Source organism: Oryctolagus cuniculus, chromosome 11, assembly GCF_051225735.1.
Source record: "Oryctolagus cuniculus isolate XC-2025 breed Fujian yellow rabbit chromosome 11, ASM5122573v1, whole genome shotgun sequence".
NCBI lineage: Eukaryota > Metazoa > Chordata > Mammalia > Lagomorpha > Leporidae > Oryctolagus > Oryctolagus cuniculus.
This window is the reverse complement of record NC_142877.1, coordinates 117,792,871-117,814,105: the sequence shown is the minus strand read 5'-3', so window position 1 is coordinate 117,814,105 and position 21,235 is coordinate 117,792,871. Positions and strand designations below refer to the sequence as shown.

General features: G+C 47.0%; 1 protein-coding gene across 2 annotated transcripts in view; it reads right to left on the bottom strand.

The window, feature by feature from the left end:
* The window catches only part of MEI1 (meiotic double-stranded break formation protein 1), a 72,212-nt gene that overhangs the window by 45,484 nt on the left and 5,493 nt on the right, over window positions 1-21,235 (bottom strand). For both annotated transcript variants that reach the window (XM_002721403.6, XM_051834032.3), the window contains exons 3-11: window positions 19,909-19,959; window positions 16,398-16,471; window positions 14,261-14,366; window positions 13,665-13,868; window positions 12,082-12,212; window positions 8,100-8,214; window positions 7,177-7,293; window positions 5,636-5,735; window positions 5,425-5,559 (exon numbers count right to left, since the gene is read on the bottom strand). In XM_002721403.6, the coding sequence (XP_002721449.4) occupies window positions 5,425-5,559; window positions 5,636-5,735; window positions 7,177-7,293; window positions 8,100-8,214; window positions 12,082-12,212; window positions 13,665-13,868; window positions 14,261-14,366; window positions 16,398-16,471; window positions 19,909-19,959 (1,033 nt within the window). The remainder of the gene's footprint in view (window positions 1-5,424; window positions 5,560-5,635; window positions 5,736-7,176; window positions 7,294-8,099; window positions 8,215-12,081; window positions 12,213-13,664; window positions 13,869-14,260; window positions 14,367-16,397; window positions 16,472-19,908; window positions 19,960-21,235) is intronic.

The window sequence follows — 21,235 nt, the reverse complement described above, 5'->3', positions numbered from 1 at the left end:
TCAATGATTTCTACAAAGGTTTTATTTCCAAACAAGGCACATCCAAGAGTTCTGGGTAAATTTGAATGTTGGGAAGGTGGTACACAATTTTCAGCCCACTACAGTAGCTAAGGAAAACCTGTTAACTCACTGGAATTTTTTTTTAACACTTCTAACATATTCTCAGTAAAGATTAGTTAAGGCTTGATTTTCCCTTTCCTTCTCCATTTGTGGAAGTTCTATATTTCCATTCTACACTGATTAGCAAGCTCTCATTCCACCATCTTTAAATGCTTTTCAGCATCTCTCATTCCTGATTCTCTCTTCTAGCTGTATTCTCAGAGAATCTCTGAACCACTCTGCCTCAGACAACATTTTGGGCAGTTAAAGTCAGAAGTAAAATCATCCAAGAATCAACAACCTGCCCCCTGTCCATCTCTCTCCACAATTCTGAACCAACCAGCTTCTCAGCTTCTTCAGCCACCAGCTGCCTTCAAGATTCCTGCTGGCCAAACCAGCCACCGTGCCCTCAGAAATCCCTATACTTTCACACCAACATGTGTGGTTAGCCCAGGTCCTGTCCCAAATCGAAATCTCCCTTATCCTTCACAACGCAGCTCAAACACCTCCCACCTGAAAGATGTTTTGGGTCCCAAAGCACCGGCCTCCTGGGAGACTCTCGGTTCTGCGTGGGTACCTATAATCGACACTGTTTTTACTCTATTTTTTTGGTGCCCTGTCGGTTCAGTGATCACACCCACTCTGGGATTCATGCCCCAGATTTAGAGATTTAAACCCAGGGGAGCACAAGTGGGAAAGGAGACAGACTGAAATCATTGAAATGCAAACGCTAATTTTCATTTCAATTTTTAGAACCAACCTAAAGTTAAATATGGTAACAGGAGAGTCTATAAATATTGAAAATCTCCACATTATAAAATTAAAAATATAACTGACTGACCTTGAGAAACAGAAAGTAGGGAGGGGGAGGGAAAGGAAGAGATGCAGCTCTGCTAACCACAAAGGGAGTCAGGAGATACTGCTGTAAGATGGAACAGGAAATTCAGTATATTATGTAAAGGTTCAAAGACATTATATATTAACTAGTAAAAAATGCCAAAGAGATGTAGAAAAGAGAAAAACTGTGAGCTAATTACCAGCTTCTTACTGGTAAATCAATGAATAATGACAAATCAACAAAGAAACAGTATTATGAGTATATGGTTTAGATTTGGGGAGCTAGTCACCAGAACTAAAACCAAAATAGTTAAAGTTAGTTTCTCTTAGGAAGCAGAGACAGAGCTGGATCAGAAGAGGAGCAGCTGAGACTTGAACCGTCACCCATATGGGATGCCAGTGCTGCAGGCCAGAGCTTTAACCCACTGTACCACAGCACTGGCCCCTCACTGTCCCTTTTAACATCCTTCTTTCATATACTGGTTACCCATTACAAATGAGAGATATAGCACCAACAAAACTGACTAGGTACGTGAACTCTTAGAGCTTGTATTTGAGGCAAGGGTGCGGTGAATATAAAGCAAATAAATAAACAAAACTATCACAGGCAACTTGATTAGATTAATAAAAGGCATCCTGAATGAGACCTGAAGGATAGGAAGTCTTGCAAAGATTTAAAGGCAGGATATTCCAGACAAAGGGACCATTAGTAGAAAATCCCTAAGGTAGGATTAAGTTTGATGAGTTCAAGAAACAGAAAGAAGACCAAAGAAGTGAGCAAGAAGTGACTGAGAGGGGCCAGAGCTATAGCGTAGCAGGTAAAGCCCTGCCTGCAGTGCTGGCATCCCATATGTGCGCTGGTTGGAGCCCTGGTTGCTCCACTTCCAATCCAGCTCTCTGCTATGGCCTGGGAGAGCAATAGAAGATGGCCCAAGTCCTTGGGCCCCTGCACCCATGTGGGAGACCTGGAAGAGACTCATGGTTCCTGGCTTAGGATCAGTGCAGCTCCGGCCATGATAGCCATTTGGAGGGTGAGCAGGCAGATGGAAGACATCTTTCTCTCTCTCTCTGCCCCTGCCTCTCTGTAACTCTGCCTTTCAAATAAATTAATTAGTTAAAAAAAAAAGAAGTGATTGAGATATGATTCTGGCATCCCATACAGCATCTCCATTTCTGATCCAGCTCCCTGCTAATGTGCCTGGAAAAGCAGTGGTCCCTGACAACCCATATGGGAGAACCATATGGAGTTTCAGGCTCCTGGACATCATGGCCATCTGGGAGTGAACCAGCGGATCTCTGTGTATGTGTATGTGTGTATATATGTGTACCTCTCTCTCTGTAACTCTGACTTTCAAAAAAATAAACAAATAAGTCATGAAAAAGTTGGGGGGTGGCAGCATTGTGGCATAGCAGGTAAAGCTAATGCCTGCAACGCCAGCTTTCCACATGGACCCCAGTTTAAGTCCTGGCTGTTCCACATCTGATCCAGCTACCTGCTAATGGCCTAGAAAAAGCAGCAGAAGATGGACCAAGTACTTGGCCCGTGCACCCACATGGGAGACGAAGATGAAGCTCCTAGCTTCAGCCTTGCCTAGCCCCAGCTATTGCTGCCAACTGGGAATCAATACATACATATATGTAGAAGAATGAAATTAGATCTGGGGCCGGCACTGTGGTGTAGTGGGTAAAGCCGCCACCTGCAGTGCCAACATCCCATATGGGCATCGGTTCGAGTCCCAGCTGCTCCACTTCTGATCCAGCTCTCTGTTATGGCCTGGGAAAGCAGAAGATGGCCCAAGTGCTTGTTCGCACCCATGTGGGAGATCCAGAAGAAGTTCCTGGCTCCTGGCTTCAGATTGGCCCAGCTCCGGCCATTTCTGCTATTTGGGGAGTGAATCAAAGGATGGAAGACCTTTCTGTCTCTCCCTCTCTCTAATTCTGCCTCTCAAATAAATAAATTTTTTTAAAAGCTTCTTTAAGATTTCTTTATTATTTGAAAGACAGAGTTATAGAGAGGCAGAGGCAGAGAAAGGTCGTCCACCTGCTGGATCACTCCCCAAATGGCCACAATAGCTGGAGCTGGATCGATCCAAAGCCAGGAGCTAGGAGCTTCTTCCGGATGGCCCACACGGGTGCAGGGGCTCAAGGATGGCTCAAGGCCATGTTCTATTACTTTCCTAGGCCATAGCAGAAAGTTGGATCGGAAGTGGACCAGCTGGGACTCCAACAAGCGCTCATATGGGATGCCAGTACTGCAGGCAGTGGCTTTAACTGCTATGCCACAGTGCTAGCCCCTAAATAAAATTAAAAAAAAAAAAAAAAAAAAAACCTAGAAATAGCCCTGCCACATGATCTAGCAATCCCACTATTGAGTATATACCCAAAAGACTTGAACACATTGTATCAAAGAGATACCTGCACCACTATGTTTATAGCATCACTGTCCACAATAGTCCATCATCAGATGAATGGATAAAGAAAATGTGAGGGCCGGTGCTGCGGTTAATCCTCCGCCAGTGGTGCCGCATCCCATATGGGCACTGGTTCTAGTCCCGGCTGCTCCTCTTCTAATCTAGCGCTCTGCTATTGCCTGAGAAGACAGTGGAAGATGCCCCAAGTGCTTGGACCCTTACACCCACGTGGGAGACCCAGAAGAAGCTCCCGGCTCCTGGCTTCGCCTTAGCTCTCAGCTCTGGCCGTTGCAGCCATTCGAGGAGTGCACCAGCGGATGGAAGACTTCTCTTTGTCTCTCCTTCTCACTGTCTGTAACTCTACCTCTCAAATAAATAAATAAAACCTTTTTTTAAAATGTGGCATATATTCACAAGGAATATTATTCAGCTATAAAAAGAATGAAATTCTACCATTTACATCAAAATGGACACAATTGGAGCACATCATGTTGAGTAAAATAAGCTGGACCCAGAAAGACAAATACCACATGTTCTCCCTTATACGTGAGAACTAAAATTAAAAAAAAAAAAAAAGATAGAAATGCCTGTGTGTGTATCAGTATTGCTGCAAATACAGTTTTGTGAAACTCTGTATTATACCTAAGTCAAACCATTGGTTACAAATGTTATACTATATAGTTTTAATGATCTGTAAATACTCTAAAATTTACTGTATATGTGTGAAATGGTAATTTTCCATTTTCCATAGCCGTTGTTTATATTCCCACTAAACTAGGGCCTTATTGCTTTTTACTTGTTAAATTTCTTATTCAATGAAGTAGTAAGCTTTTTTAGTGTAATATAAATTTAAAATATGTTATCTCAAAAACTAAAAAAAGATAGAAAAAAAGAAAGGAAGAAGGGAGGGGAGTGGGAGAGGGAGTCAGGAAGTGAATATCATTATGTTCTTAGAATTGCATCTATAAACCACATTGAATCTGTTAAAAACTAATTAAAATTAAAATAAAAAAGAAATTGGAAAAAAATTATATCCATGAAATAAGCACAGAATAAAATGCTCTATATTAAAAAAATTTTAAAAAGATGCAGGGACAGGCACTTAGCCTAGCAGTTAAAATACTGTGTCTCACATCAAAGTATCTGAGTTTGATTCCCAGCTCTGTGGCGCTAGCTTCATGATAATGTAGACCCAGGGAGGCAGCAACAATGGCTCACAGAATTGGTTTCCTGCCACCCACAAGGAAGACCTAGATTGTGTTCCCAGCTCCCAGCTTTGGCCTAGCTCAGACACAGCCAATGCAGGCTTCTGGAGGGTAAACTAGCATATGGGAAATTGCTCTCTGTCTCTCTCTCTCCCCTCTCTGTCTCTCAAATAAATGTATTCTTAAAAATAATTTTTTAAAAGGCAGGAAACTGGAAAGACATCTTCCAAATTAAAATATGAAAGCAAAAATAAAATACTCGTTAAAGGAGTAGCGAGATAGGGAGCGGGTACTTAGCGTAGCAGTTGTAACACCCACAATGACATCAGAGTGCCTGGGTTCCACGCCTGGCTCTGGCTCCTGGATCCAGCTTCCTGCTAATGCAAACCCTGGAAGGCAGCGACGAAGGGTCAAAGAACTGAGTTCCTGCCACCCGTGTGAGAGACCTGGATTGAGTTTCTGGCTCCCAGTTTCAGTCCCAGCCCACCTGCAGCTGTTGCAAACACCTGGGGACTAAACCAGCAGATGAGCGCTCACTCTCTGTCAATTCTTCTCCCCAACCTGCTCTGTCTCTCCACATCTCAAATAAATAAATAAAATTTGAAAGCATTGAAAAATGAAGTAAAAAAATTTCCCAGAAGTTAGTAAAACAAAAATACAAAAATTGTCAGGAAACAAAGGAAATTAGAAGACGAACCTAGGATGACCAACACTTAAATAAGTAGCTCCAGAAAGAGAACAAAATACCGGAGTAGAGAAATACACCAAGAACATGTCTCTGACCTTGGGGACACGCGTCCCCTGGAAGCTGCCTTGGCCTACACAGGCCCCAGCACCTGCAGGGGTGGAAAGTTCAGCTGCCCGTCCCTCACCTCAGGAAAGCGGAAGTGGCCTTCACTGCCTCAGCAGCCACCTCCAGCACGGGGCTGCTCACCGCCTCTCGGAGGGCACGGGCAGCACTTCTGCACACGGCAGAGCTTGCGAACAGCCTGATCTCCTCTGGCTGCCTGGAAAATCAAACACGAGAAATGAGTGGGTGACACTCCCCGCAGCTCGCTTTTCCTTCTCCACCACCTTACTCACCGAGTCAGGATCTCAGCAAGGAGCAGCAGACCCTGCTTATGCAGCTCCGTGTTGTTCGTCTTCAGGCTTCCCTGCAGGCTCCTCACCACGGCCTCGATCCCTGCCTCAGATGAAAGGACACAGGCCAGGGATCAGCGCTTGGCGGTTCCTTTACTGCCCCGCAGGAGAGGTGACAGGCTTCGGACAGCACACATAGGCCGGAGGCCCCTTGTGGAGGGACTCTGATCCAACTGAGCGAATGGGGCCAGAATGTGAGATTGTGGGGGACAGGCCCTTCTATGATTCATCTGTTGCTGCAGCACCCAACACAAGCCACAGCAGAGGCCCTGGCACTGGAGGCATTCAGTGAATGCCAAGTGACCAAGCCATATCTTCTCCACTTGGCACACTCGTATTCCTCCTTAGAGCATAAGGTTGAAACTCCAGAGCTGTGAACCTCCCCACAGCTACCACAGGTCCTGTGCATCCCTCTCACAGAGCTCTGATCATCTGCTGTTTAAAACTGCCTGTTTGCATCTCTGTCCCCTTCCTGGGGACAAGAACCATGTTATATATATATTTCTGAATCTCCAGGTCACAGTCTGGTGCTGGGCATAGACTATGATTTTATATTATAGAATGTAACATGAATGACTGAATGTGCCCACTCTGAAAATCCAGATGAGATATAAAAACACCCAGACAAGGAAAAGGAAGAGACAGTTTCAAACTCTGAGAGGACAAATCAGCAAAACTTAGGGGCCAACTTGTGGGGAGCAGCCCGGACTAGACTGTTACTGGAATTAAGACTTATTCTATGCATCTGCTCTCCCACAATATGGCGCTGGGAGAGAAGTAAACAGCTTCCGCACAGCTGCCTCCAGTTCAACCAATTAACTGTAGGACTTGCTCCTGATTGGAGAGCAGCGTACTCGGCGTGTGGGCAGCCGAGTTGGGATTGGCAGAGAAGGACTATAAAGGAGGAGAGAGACGGCATGCACGAGGAACATCTATGGGGAACATCTAAGGGAACCCGTGCAGCCCCCGAGAGAGCCGGCCGGCGGTGTGCCGCTCCCCTGCGGAAGTGGGGAATGCGGCCAGGGGGAACTGCCCTTCCACGGAGGTGGAAGGGATAGTAGCCAACCCGGGAAGAACCAGCAGCAAACCCGGGGAGGGCCGAGCAGACAAAAGAACAGCGCAGGGTCCTGTGTCGTTCCTCCACGAAGACGGGGAGCGACACCAACTGAATGAACACACGTCTGGGGTATGGGAAGGAAAAACTGCAAGGCTGAGTACACACTGTTTAGAGTTGTTCTTAGCACACCATAGGAATCCACGTAGTAGATAACAGGACCCCCCTTCCCTTGCTGAGGAGTCAACTTCCGCCGATCAGCAGACAGAATTGTTTGGATGTCGATGCTTGCATGTGAAATCTAGTGAAGTGTGGGCTGACCCAGTGCTCCTGTCCAAGGTGGAGGCTACCGCACATCACTGTCACTGCCACGCAACATCAAACTGCTGTCCACGTGACCCAGACTCAGCACAGGACCCACATTACCAACCGTACACCGTGTGGCACTTGGAGAAGAAGAGCGGCTCTTCTGCCAGGAGTATCAAGCAGCTGCAGCTGGACCAGACAAGCACTTCACTGGAAGAGGAAAGGTGTTCGAAGAGGAACTCTGGCCAGGGAGAGGAGGAGGAAGCAATGAATGGCAGCCATGTGCTCACGGTCCTTTAGCTAACACTGCCCGCAATTTCTTCAGCACCTTACCCCGCTACTCCATCTGCTCACACACTGTCTCCACGAGACGTGACCATCAATGCACAAACGCTCCTGCAAAGTGGCCTCAGGGTTAGGATCTAACCTCTTCTTTTTAACAGAAGGGGAAGCCAAGGGCAAGAGGGAGGCACTGTTAGTGGCACAGGTGGGCCTTGAATTCAGAGCTCCTAATTCTCCTGACTTTAGCAGTGTGATGCGGGGTGGGGTGGGGGGCTGTTAGAGCCAGAGAGACTTGATTCTATAGCCCATCTCTGCCAGTGACTTAGCCTTGTCAGTCCAAACCTGGTATTTACTTCCTCTGAGCCCGTATTGCCTTATCAATAAAAGCTAAGATGAGGATCTCAATGTGTAACATTTGCGAGGCAGGTTGGGGCACATTCCCTGGCTCTTAAACAGGTCCTTGAGAAACATCAGTTCCCTTTGTCGTCCACCATGTCATACTGGGTTTTTATTCCTAAGTGGTCAAATAATTGAAAAAGATCAGTAACAAACTGTTCAAGGTCACAGAAGAAATCTGTAACAGGATTCACACATTGTAAGTCTACTTCTTAGAGTCTGTTGTGAACAACTGGCCCTGTCCCCACCCCATCCCCAAGTATGAGTTATCAAAGGTGCCTTTCAGGGCTGCTGCCGCTGCTGTGACCCCCAGGGCTCCGGTCAGAACTCGGGGGTCCTGGGAAGAGAAGGTGTGAAGGGTCTTCCTACCTGGGATATCAGCACGGATGAAGGCCAAGGCATACTTCACTGGGGAGTGGACCAGCACTGCAGTTATACAATGGGTACTGGCCACTTGCAGCGTCTCATCTCTAGAGAGGAGAAGCTGGAGAAAGACAACAGTGTCCCAGTAACACCACTGACAGCACTGAGGGACCAGCCTGAGTGCCTTCAGGCAGGAGCACTCCATCTCTGATCCCTTCTGTACTACCCACCCCAGGCACAAAGACAGTGCCCAGGGACAGCAGTCATGGCCTGTGGAAAGGAGCCTACAAACGGCAGTGGATGAGAAATGCAATAAAAGAACACAATGTCAAATCCCCTGCTGGCACTCAAACACTAAACCCATTACCAAGTACTGTTGCTCAGGCCTCCACTGACAAAACTGCTTTGACAGCCCTCGTGTGGTCCTGACGTGTGCAGCGACCTGTGACATAATGGGGAAGGTTCCACCACCATCCCCAGTTTTCTGGGTGTACAGGAGAGTCAGCACTGCAGGCCTGACACTGTTGTCTTAGGAGGCCCTAGTTCAAGGCTGGCCCTTGGCCAGGTTTGGGAACTTGGACTTTGGAAGGGTTCCTACCACTTCCAGAACTGAGGAGAGTGGCACACTGTGACTAAACTATTTCTGCAGACAATGTCAATGATGCTGAGTACCTGCTTTCCCTCTCAGAGTCTGGAATTCTGGTATGTGCAAAGCAGAGGGTGACCACCCCGCCCTCAGCAGAATCCCTAGGCATTGAGACTAATCAGCTTCCTCAGACAATACTTCACACGTTACCGCAAGCCATTGCTGGAGGAATTAAGCACATTTTGTGTGACTCCACTGAGAGAACTCTGGAAGCTCCTGCCTGGTTTTCCCCGGACTTCACCCCACATGCCTTTTCCTCTTTGCTGATTGTACAGTGTGCCCTCTCAATGAAAAAACCACAGCCATAGGCGTAACGATACACAGAATCCTGAAAGTCCTTCCAGCAAATCCAGGAGGGGTCCTGGGGACCCTTAAACAGGTTAATTTACTTATTTTAGGCCAAACAGCTAATAAGTGGCAAAGCTAAGGCAGAAACCCAGATCAGCCATGTCCAAATCTAAGAATCTTCCTACAACTGATATGCCTCCCCCAACAACATGTACAAACAACATTCTTCAACTTGAAAGGCAATTAGAGAGAGCGACCTTCCATTTGCCAATTCACTCCCCAAATTCCCACAACTGCTGGGGCTGGGCCAGGCTGAAGCCAGGAGCCCAAAATCCAATCCAAGTCTCCCACCTGGGTAGCAGAAACCCAAGTATCTGAGCCATCACCTGCTGCCACTCAGGGTGTGCATTAGCAGGAAACTGGATTGGAAGTGGAGCCAGGACTTGAACCCGAGCACTCTAAGAGTCCCGAAAGTCTGCTCCCAATTAAACCATAGATAGTAATGTCTCTCAATTTCAGAGCTGTTAAAATGTGGGAAAAAAATTTCAAATTAAAGAAATACAATATTTATCCACTAAGGAAAAATATTATTGGCTTAAAATTCCTATGAAAGAAATCTTTCAATGCTATTTTTCAAAATTAAAACAAAAACAAACAAAAAACCCACTACCTTTCACAAATCCTAGTTACTCACCATGAGCTACCATGATTTGTCCTGCTCAATCTCTGGCCTCATCTTGGGCCACTTCCCTTCACTTCCTACTTACCCACCTATCCCAACATCTCTCGTTTGTTATCAAAATATATCAAGCCCTAATCTTCCTCCAGCTTTTATTTGTTGTTCTTTCACACCTAAAATGCTTTTTGTGGGGCCAATACCGTAGTGTAGTGGGTTAAGCCGCTGTTTGTAATGCCAGCATCCCATATGGGCACCAGTTTGAGTCCCAGCTGCTCCACTTCTGATCCAGCTCCTTTGCTAATGCGACTGGGAAAGCAGAGGAGGATGGCCCAATTGCTAATGCCCCAGCATCCAGGGTTCCAGGCTCCTGGCTTCAGCCTGGCCCCGTCTTGGCCGTTGCAGCCATTCTGGGAGTGAGTGAACCAGCAGATGAAAGATTCATATTTTCTGTCTGTCTTTCTCTCTCTCCCTCCCTCCCATTCTTTGTACTTCTGCCTTGCAAATAAATAAATAAATCTTGGGGCCAGCACTTCGGCGTAGCAGGTAAAGCTGTCACCTACAGTGCTAGAATCCCATATGGATGCCTGTTTGAGTCCCAGCTGCTCCACTTCTGATCCAGCTCTCTGCTGTGGCCTGGGAAAGCAGCAGAAGATGGCCCAAGTCCTTGGGCCCTGCTCCCACATGGGAGACCTGAAGAAGTTCCAGTCTGCTGCTTCGGATTGGCCCAGCTCCAACAGTTGCAGCCATTTGGGGAGTGAACCAGTAAATGAAAGGCCTTTCTCTCTCTCCACCTCTGCCTCTCTGTAACTCTGCCTTTCAAATAAATAAATAACCTTTAAAATAAATAAATCTTTAAAAGCATATTAAAATGTCTTTAAAAAATTAAAATGCTTTTTGTGTGCACTGTTCATATCACTTCATACTAATTCTTCAAGCGACAGCCCAAACGTCAGCCTTTCCAAGAGGCCCTGCCCACCATTCAAGCTCTAGCTGGTTTTCTCCACTACTATTTCATTCCCTCTATTTCCTTCACAGCACTAATCAATGTCCATAATTACCTTGCTTGTTTCCTTGTTTATTATCTACCTTCCCCACTGGACTGTATGCTGTGCAAAAGAAGAATCTCGTCTGCCCACATACCCTGGCACTCCCAGGTCCCAACACAGTGACCAACACATCTCATGAGTACTCAGGAGGTACCTGAAGAAATTAATAAACGATGGACCAGCACTGTGACACAGCAGGTTAAACCACCGCTTGCAACATCCCATATGGGCTCCTGTTGAGCCTTACCTGGTCCACTTCCAATTCAGAGCCCTGCTAATGCACTTGGGAAAACAGCAGAAGATGGTCCAAGTACTTGGGCCCCTGCCACCTATGTGGGAGACCCAGATGGAGCACCTGGCTCCTGGCTTCAGCCTGACCCAGCCCTGGCCCTGCAGCCATCTGGAGAGTGAACCAGTACACGGAAGAGCTGTCTCTCTCTCTGTAACTCTGACTCTCAGAGTTCATATATGTATAAAAATCTTAAAGAGAGAGAGACAGAAAGAGTGCATGCTATTCCGGTTCAGAGTTCACAGGCCTCGCATGGGCCATTCCCAGAGAAATGAGACAGGGCAATTTACTTTGGCTTTTCACCTACCCCCAACTGAAATGTTCTCACTTCTGACCAAGATTCTACTTTCTTCTTGTCAAAAGGAGTCTCACAACCTGGTCCACCAACCCTTGCGATCACATGAGGATACAAAGATCTGCCAGGCCCTATGTTGAGTATGGATGGGAAGAAAAGATGATAGACTCAGGTCTGGAAGCAACATTCCAGAGACCAAAGCAGAGTTAGAAGCTTCCAGTAGGTCAACCACACTATGGGGAAGCAAGCACCGTGAAAAAGGGCACAGTGTACCTGAAGGAGCTGGAGGGGCAGCAGAGCCCTGCAGACCCGAAATCTGAATCAGATGGACAGAACAGGAGCAGACAGGCTCCACAGGCAGGGGAGAGCATCTGCACAGGCAGACAGGATGGCAGCACGTGCGGGCCCAGAAGCTACACGTGCCTGAAGCACCGGGTTTGGGGGTGAGTGAGGCTGAAGGCAGGCGCAGGGTCCAGATAAAAGCAGCTTTCCACAACAAGTGGAGAAGCTAATCCCTAAAACAGCTGAGGTGGCTGCATTTCCGATGCTGTATGTGTTCTCACGTCAGGTAGCCCTGATATGAAGGGGACATGCAGAGATACCATGCAGATTTACAATATGGTGTTTATCCAGAAAATGCTTCTGGAAACCCTAGATAGGAGAAATGGTGGGTTAGGATCCAGCCCAGGAAGCACTGGGGTTCCCTGTCTCTGAACCCAGCGACCAGGATCACAAAGACATCTACCTTTTTGAGCACCAATGGCAGTGAAATCTCTCCTGGCAGTCGCCCATCACTCTCAGCACTCTCGGCCAACGCAGATTTGTTCATGATCACAGATACAAAGAGATCATACTTCAGCAGCTGCCTCAGCAAACCTAGGAAACGAAGGGTTGGGAAGAGAGACAAAAGGGGCACAGGTTCCACAGTACTCCCAATATAGCCTCTCAGACATCTCCAGAGAGACTTCTTCATGTCTCCGTAGACAGAAGAAATAGGTAGAATCCTCCAGCACCAGTTTGCTGTCTGCAACCCCGCTCCCTTCCAGAAGGGTCCTGTGAGAACCTCCTGAATGACCCAATCACCCCACTGAACTCTAAGTTTCAAGAGGGTAGGGACAATGTCAGCTTCACACAACATCACGCACTACTCTATACTTACTGATATACAGCAAGAACTCAATACATACATAAATATACTTTTTTATTTGCGAGGAAGAGATAAAGAGAAACAGACAGAACTAATCCACTAATTGGCTCCCCAGATGCCCTCAATACCAGAGCTGGGCTGGGCTGGGGTTGAAGCCTGGATTTGGAAACTCAACTCAGGTATCCCCGTCAGCGGCAGGAACCCAATTACTTGAACCTTCACCTCTGCCTCCTAGGATCTGCATTAGCAAGAGGCTGGAATCAGGAGCTGGAGCCAGGAATTAAACCCAGACACTCCAATATGGGACATGGGCATCTTAACCACTAGGCTAAATGTTTACCCCTCAATAAATATTTTTTTGACTAGAGCACACACTCGTACAGGGAAAACAAACCAAAAAAAAATAACACAAATGATTACTTATCATTGTACTACACGATACAAACAAGGAATACCCAGACACAGGGGCGTGTACACAGAGGATCTGACCTAGTGTAGGGATCAGGAAAACTTCCAGGAGGAAGTGCCATTTAGAAGGAAAAGTAGGTGAAACTGGAAGTGGGGAGAATTCCAGGAGGAAGAAGCAATATTCTGGGAACCAAAGCAAACTCAGAGTTGAAAAAAGTAGAAAAGGGGGCCGGCACTGTGGTGCCACAGGTTAAAGCCCTGGCCTGAAGCACTGGCATCCCATATGGGCGCCGGTTCTAGTCCCAGCTGCTCCTCTTCCAATATAGCTCTCTGCTGTGGCCTGGGAAAGCAGTGGAATATGGCCCAAGTGCTTGGGCCCCTGCACCCATGTGGGAGACCTGGAAGAATCTCCTGGCTCCTGGCTTTGGATCGGCACAGCTCCGGCCGTTGTGGCCATCTGGGGAGTGAACCATGGATGGAAGACCTCTCTCTCTACCTCTCTCTCTGTCTCTACCTCTCTCTGTAATTCTGTCTTTCAAATAAATAAAATAAATCTTATTAAAAAAAAAAGAAGAGTAGAAAAGTCCAAGGGCTGGTGTTTGCCACAGCAGTTAAGACACTGCTTGGGATACCTCCATCCCATGTTGGAATGCCCGGGTTCTCTCCTTTGCCAAGCAGTAAACTCCTCCATGGTTACAGGGGCCAATACCCCAAGTCCTCAAGCAAAACCTCCAAAGTTTGCCCTCCCTTTTCTCTCTAGGCCTGTGTCTTACCCAAGCAGTTGATCTGCAGCTCCTTTGTCTGGGCAACATCCAGAGTGGAGAGGAAGAGGGGACACAGCTTCTCTCGGAAGTGGCCTGAAAGCACCTCAGCGGCCACCGGGGAGGAGTAGAGCTTCCCGTAGAGGTAGCACGCGGCAGCCTGCACCCCCTCACTGGGGTATGCCAGGCCTCTCAGCAGATGCTCCATCAGTCTGCCTGTCCAGAAAACAGCCAAGGAGGCAGGGGCTCTCGCAAATCCATGGTTCTAGGAGATGCCAAACTCACTCCCAGTAGGTGGTAACGGCAATGCCAGAGTTCAGTCCAATGCAGAAACAAAGCTTGGCAGAGTTCAGTGATTTGCCTTTAGGTAAATCCTCTGTGAGGCATTTATCTGCATTTCACTCATGGAAAAAAACAAAAAGTATTTCTATATCCCAGAATTCCTCTTTCCACCCAAAAGGAAGGCTCAATGGAGGTACTTAAGTAGTGTTTTTTAAAGAATGAATGGAACTGGCCCAGGGCCAGAATCAAGGAACTGACCTTTTTCAACTTGGCCAACATAGATCACAGCCAAGGGCAGTGACAGCTCCTCCCCACGGGTCACTTACCGTGCTCCACCACAAGCTTGTCTGCCAGAGCAGGGATGGCATCCACCAACTTGCCAAGGAGGGTGAAGGTGACCAGGCTGCCTCGCATGGAGGGCATGCTACACAGCTACAACAGTGAATGCATTCTTATCAGGATCAGGATGGATTTCCCACCAAAACTGATTCTGCCGTAGCCATACAGATGCCTGTACTGTGCGTGTCTCTTACCACAATCAGCTTTTTACTTACTTGAAAAGCAAAGATAGAGAGAGAGATCGCCCATCCACTGCTCCACTCCACAAATCCCCACAACTGCCAGGGGTAGGCCAGGCTGAAGCCAGGAGCCATGAACTCAATCTGAGTCTCCCATATGGGTGGCAGGAACCCAGGTACTTACATCATCACCTGCTGTCCCCAAGGGTACAGACTGGTAAAAAAATCAGATGCAAGAGCAGAGCTGGGACTCAAACCCAGGCTCTCCAATGTGGGATGTGGTATCCCAAGCAGTGTCTTAACTCCTGTGCCAAATGCCTAGCCTGGCAATCATCTTCCTTAGCTAACTGTCCAATTCCCCCATTTGACTGGGAACTCCCAGGAGGAAAGGGACTGAGTCAATAGCTCAGTACATGTTACCTAAACTGAATTGAAATTAGCACATCTTGCCTCCTAGAGAATCAGAAACTAGAAGGTAAAAACAGGTATGTGTCAGAGCCAGTTTTTGGCTCAGCACCAAATCTCTATTACTATTATCACAGCTACTACTATTGAACTCTAAATGCCAGGCACTGTGCCTGATGCTTTACAGGGAAAATCAATGGTGTACGTTTCACCTTTTCTACCAACTAGCTGTACCACATCGGGCAAGACTCTTAACTCCTCTGGTGGGAAACAGTAATAATACCACCCACCTCACAGGGTTGCTGGTGGGACTAAATACTACGTATAAAGCACATAACACAGCAGCAAGCATATAGAACGTGCTTCATAAATGCTTAGCAGCAGCAGCATAAATACTGATCTATAATTACAAATTCAACCTGATAGATGAATCACATGCGAAATAATTACAATGATATGATCATTTCAATATAATTTATAATTAAATAAATATCGTTCTTGGGGCCAGCGCTGTGGCGCAGCGGATTAAAGCCCCAGCCTGCAGAGCTAGCATCCCATATGAGTGCTGGTTCAAGTCCTGGCTGTACCACTTTTTTTAGATTTAAAATTATTTATTAGAGTCAAAGGCCTCCAGCCAGAGCGTTGTGGAAGGGGGCTTCCAAAAGAGGAATAAACCCAAAAGGACTGTGAGCCACTTCTGACCCAGCTCTCTGCTGTGGCCTGGGAAAGCAGTAGAGGATGGCCTAAGTCCTTGGGCCCCTGTACCCACATGGGAGACCTGGAGGAAGCTCCGGGCTCCTGGCTTCAGATCAGCTCAGCTCTGGCAGTTGTGGTCATTTGGGGAGTGAACCAACGAATGGAAGACCCCTCTCTCTCTCTCTCTGGTGTATCTACCTCTCTCTCTCTCTCTCTCTCTCTCTCTCTCTCTCTCTCTCGTATCTACCTCTCTCTGTAGCTCTTTCAAGTAAATAAAATAAAATATTTTTTAAAATTTGCTCTTAAGGGTATTGAGATGCATGTTTGTCTTTCTTCTGCAAAGTAAACAGTGATTCTGATATTATTCCTCGATGTTAAGCACAACCCAAAACCTGCTGTGCGTCTCTGACTACAGTGAAGAAAGCAGCTTCGGCACACCAACTCCACGCTCACCTGAGGTGCTTATGAGAGCAAACGCCTTCAGGACACAGCAATGTACAGTTCAGATCCAAGCTACAACACCGACCCAGGCCCTTGATAAATTCATCAAGACAATCTGCACTGCGTTTGGGAAGGTACAGAGTGAGCCACAGGGATGGCTGTGCTGTCACGTGGAGGTAGCCTTTGGGGAACTGAACGAGGGGAAGGAAGGACACTGCAGAGTCGATAGCAGGATCAGAGCTCCAGGCCCTAGCTCTGCTTGGCCACCAACTCAGTGGCCTCAGGCAGTCCTTTCTTCTCTGTGACTTCCGGGTTCCCGTCTATCCAAAGAATAGTCGGACCAGCTCTGACAGAATCCTCCAAGGTTCTAAGGAACCTCAAGAACCCAGAGCTGTTTACTGACCTCTTTATGGCACTCATTCAGCAGGCAATGGACGGTCTGCTCCAGCTTCAGCTGCGTTGTCAGCTGGATAAGGACTGAACAGACATGACAGTATTACTAACTGAGGACGTCCCAGCCCAGAATTCACAGCTCATAGCCCTACTCAGTCAGTGGGAGACTTTTCCGCTTCTCCCAATAAAGTCTACGTGCACATTAAAACGACAGGATTTCTGGCTTCATGTTTTATTTCAGTGGTTCTCAACTCAGGCTGCATGTTAGGATCACAAGGAAAGCTTAAAAAAATAATAATAATAATAATGCCCAGGCCCACCATAGATCAACTAAAGCAGAATCTCTAGGGGAAGATCTCAAGTATCTTTTTATTTTTTGATGTGAAAAAATAGAAATACATATATAAGTATATATAAATATCACTATTTATATAATTTATTACATACTTATACATTCATTGTATATTATACGTAATATTTTAAAATAATATTCTAAATATAAAATTTTATTATATTTCTAAAGTTTCCCAGGTGAGTCTATTATAACATTGAAAACTACTACTTTATCCTTTTTCTCCTATCCAAGTTTGAGCCTTTATGTACTAGAAGAAGGAATTATGAGTCAGTTCCTATGCCAATTATTAGGAAAGTATTTCTCGGCTCCAAGCTACCCTTCCGCATCATCAGCTGTGGTGTTTCTGCTGTATCTTTGAAGATGAGGCTGGGTCTACAAGGCTGGAAAGCTGCAAACAGATTCAGGGGCTGCTAGGGGAAGGTTCTGTCAGAGACAGGGTGAAGAAGCATCTTCACATGGCACTCAGAAACAGGAAGCAGGCAAGCAGCAAACAGGAGCTGTGAGGACGAAGTAAGGCCCTGGGGCTGGCACTGTGCATAGCAGGTTAAGCTGCCACCTACAATGCTGGAGTTCCTGGTTCCACACACAGCTGCTCCACTTCCCATCCAACTCCCTGCTAATGTGCCTGCAAAAGCAGCAGATGGCCCAAGTGCTTGGGCCCCTCCAACCACGCTGGAGACTGGAAGGAAGCTCCTGACTCCTGGCTTTGCCCTAGCCAAGTCTCAGCCATTGCAGCCATCTGAGGAGTCAACCAGTGAATGGAAGATCTCTCTCTTTGTTCCTCTAAGTCTTTCATATAAATAAATCTTAAAAGAAGAAGAAGAAGAAGAAACAAGGCCTTTCCTTCCCCACTTGCAGTCTCCCTAGCGCCTGACACCTCAGTGACATTCTTGGGATCTGATGATGGTTCTGCAAGCAATGTTACCACCACCAAGAAGTGGATGGCTACAGCATTTCAGCCCTACCCTGGGGCAACTATGAGCTTGGAAATTATAAAGGGAACGCGCCCTTCTGATATGGTTAGAAATTCAAGTGGTGCATTTGTTTGTCAATATCATCTGGATGGAGACCTAAGAAATACTGCGAAGTGCATACAGAGCACACTGATTTATGGGAAGCTGCTGTTTGGATGGTCACGGACTTGGGAAAGGCAAAATGTAAAGATTAGTGATAATGAGGCCTACAGAAGCAGACCTTTCAAAATGGACACAAAGTGTTAAGATATTTGCAGACCATGTGAATGCCCTTTAAAATGTTGGGTTTTTTGTTTTGTTTTGTTTTGTTTTTGTTTTGTTTTGTTTTTTGTGTTTTTTTTTTTGGTTTTTTTTTGGCAGTTACAGAAAGAGAGATATCTTCCATCCACTGGTTCACTCCCCAAATGACTGCAACAGCTGGAGCCAAGCAAGGCTGAAGCCAGAGCCAGGAGCTTCATCTGGGTCTCCCTTTTGGGTACAGAGGCCTAAATGATCTTCACAGGCCACTCCTATGAACTATGTCTAGAACCAGTGATTCAGGAGTCCTGGCTGCTCCTCTTCCGATCCAGCTCTCTGCTATGGCCTGGGAAAGCAGTAGAAGATGGTCCAAGTCCTTGGGCCCCTGCACCCACATGGGAGACCTGGAAGAAGCTCCTGGCTCCTGGCTTCACTGAGGCCATCTGCCAGTGAATTGAAGACCTCCCCCAACTACCGCTAGCCTTTGCCTCTCTGTAACTCTGCCTTTCAAATCAAAATAAATAAATCTTAAAAAAAAAAAAAAAAAACTTCTACTTTTTTTTTTTTTTTTGACAGGCAGAGTGGACAGTGAGAGAGAGAGAGAGAGACAGAGAGAAAGGTCTTCCTTTTACCGTTGGTTCACTCCCCAGTGGCCACTACGGCCAGCACGCTGCAGCCGGCGCACCACGCTGATCCGATGGCAGGAGCCAGGTGCTTTTCCTGGTCTCCCAAGGGGTGCAGGGCCCAAGGACTTGGGCCATCCTCCACTGTACTCCTGGGCCACAGCAGAGAGCTGGACTGGAAGAGGAGCAACTGGGACAGAATCCAGCGCCCCGACCGGGACTAGAACCCGGTATGCTGGTGCCGCAGGTGGAGAATTAACCTATTGAGCCATGGCGCCGACCAAAACTTCTACGTTTTAACAATTCCAATCTCTTGGGTTTTTTTTCCCCCTAGGGATAGTCTCAGGGATAGGTGCTGCTTTCTATAATTTCTACCTCCATGAAAACATGGTTGTTCTCTTTTTGCCTTTTGAGTTTCCTACTACTAATTCTGTAAAGTTTTTTTTTTTTTTTCTGTCCACATAACAGGGATAGTGGTTTTTTGTGTTGTTTTTAATTTCCTGAGTGGATCTAAACTGGTACAAATCACACACTCCCTTTTGGAATCCTCCCATCCCAGAGCCCTTGACTTCTTTCTCTACAAGCCTTTTGCTTGTAAACTCACGCACTTCCACAGCTTTTACTACCACTTACATGCAGAAACCTTTCAGTGAGCCAATATGAAATGTAATTTTTTACAAAAGTTATCAACTTTCTTTTTTTTTACAAATCGTCATCAACTCTAGTTATTTGCCAATCTTTCTTCTAGCTTGTAAGCTCTTAGAGGGCAGAGACCAAATCTCACCCATCTATGTATCTCTAGTGTCTGATGCATTACCTAGCACAGAGTAGGACCCAAGGAAGAAATGTACAATTAATGATTGACAACTGAGTTTTCCTTGCCAGTCTCTAAATGGACAAATTCACCAAAGTCTTCAAGTCAGGCTAATAGTCCCAGCTTCAAATGCTAAGTTCAATGGTTTCACCGGGCCGGCGCTGCGGCTCACTAGGCTAATCCTCCGCCTAGCGGCGCCGGCACACCAGGTTCTAGTCCCGGTCCGGGCGCCGGATTCTGTCCCGGTTACCCCTCTTCCAGGCCAGCTCTCTGCTGTGGCCAGGGAGTGCAGTGGAGGATGGCCCAGGTGCTTGGGCCCTGCACCCCATGGGAGACCAGGAGAAGCACCTGGCTCCTGGCTCCTGCCATCGGATCAGCGCGGTGCGCCGGCCGCGGCGGCCATTGGAGGGTGAACCAACGGCAAAAGGAAGACCTTTCTCTCTGTCTCTCTCTCTCTCTCACTGTCCACTCTGCCTGTCAAAAAAAAAAAAAAAAAAAAGAAAATGGTTTCACCTTACCTTCAATACAGAGGTCTATTGCACTCCCATCTTCCACATTGCGTAACAGCCCTTGGAGCAGAGGGAAGTAAGAAAAGTTAACAGTTCTCTTTAAAGAGAAACAAATCCACAATGGCACATCATGAATCCCAATAATAATAGAATCTTTAAGCAATCTCTCAGCTAATTCTACCCTTAGCACCAAACACCTAGATTCTCAATGACGCACCTTTCCTTTACAAAGATCAAGGCGGGGCAAGCGGTTGGTGCAGTGGTTAACAGACTGCTTGAGATGCCTGCATCAGACATTGGCGTACCCGGGGTAGAATCATGGCTCCAATTCCTAGACCAGCCTCCTGCAAATGCGCTAGCAAGTGACGGCTCTAGGACTTGGGTCCCTGCCACATACGCAGAATGAATTCCTGACTCTTAGCTTTGGCCTGAACCAGAGCCTACTATTGTGGGCATTTGGGGAATGAGCCAGTAGATAGAAGAGGTCTTTTTTTAAGGCATTTTTTAAAAAATTTTTATTTATGGGGCCAGCACTGTGGCACAGTGGATAAAGCCGCCGACTGCAGTGCCGGCATCCCATATGGGCACCAGTTTGAGTCCCAGCTGCTCCACTTCCCATCCAGCTTTCTGCTATGGCCTGGGAAAACAGTGGAAGATGGTCCAAATCCTTGGGCCCCTGCACCTACGTAGAAGACCTGGAGGAAGCTCCTAGCCCCTGGCTTTGGATTGGCACAGCTCCAGCCATTGCAGCCAGTTGGGGAGTGAACCAGGAGATGGAAGACCTCTCTCTCTCTCTACTTCTGCCTCTCTGTAACTCTCCCTTTCAAATAAATAAATTAATATATTTGTAAAAAATTTTATGTATTTATTTGAGTGGCAGAATTATAGAAAGATGAGATAGAGAGAGAGCAAGAGAGCAAGAGAGCGAGAGAACGAGAGAGCAAGAGAGAGAGCTCTTCCATCCACTGGCTCACTCTCCAAATGGCCACAACGGCCAGAGCTGGGCCAGGCAGAAGCTAGAAGCCAGGAGTTTCATCTGGGTCTCCCATGTGAGTGCAGGAGCCCAAGCACTTGGGCCATCTTCCTCGGCTTTCCCAGGCATATTAGCAGGGAGCTGGATGAGAAGTAAAGCAGTTGGGACTTGAACAGGCATCCACATGGGATGCTGGCATCACAGGCAGCAGCTGGCTGGCTCTCTCGCTCTCGCTCTCTCTCTCCCTTTCAAATAAATAAAATCTAAGAACTGTCAATGTGGCACAGCAGACAAACTGTGCTCTGGAGTCTGTGACGGACCTGAGGTAAAATTCCAACTTTGGGGCCAGCGCCGTGGCTCAAT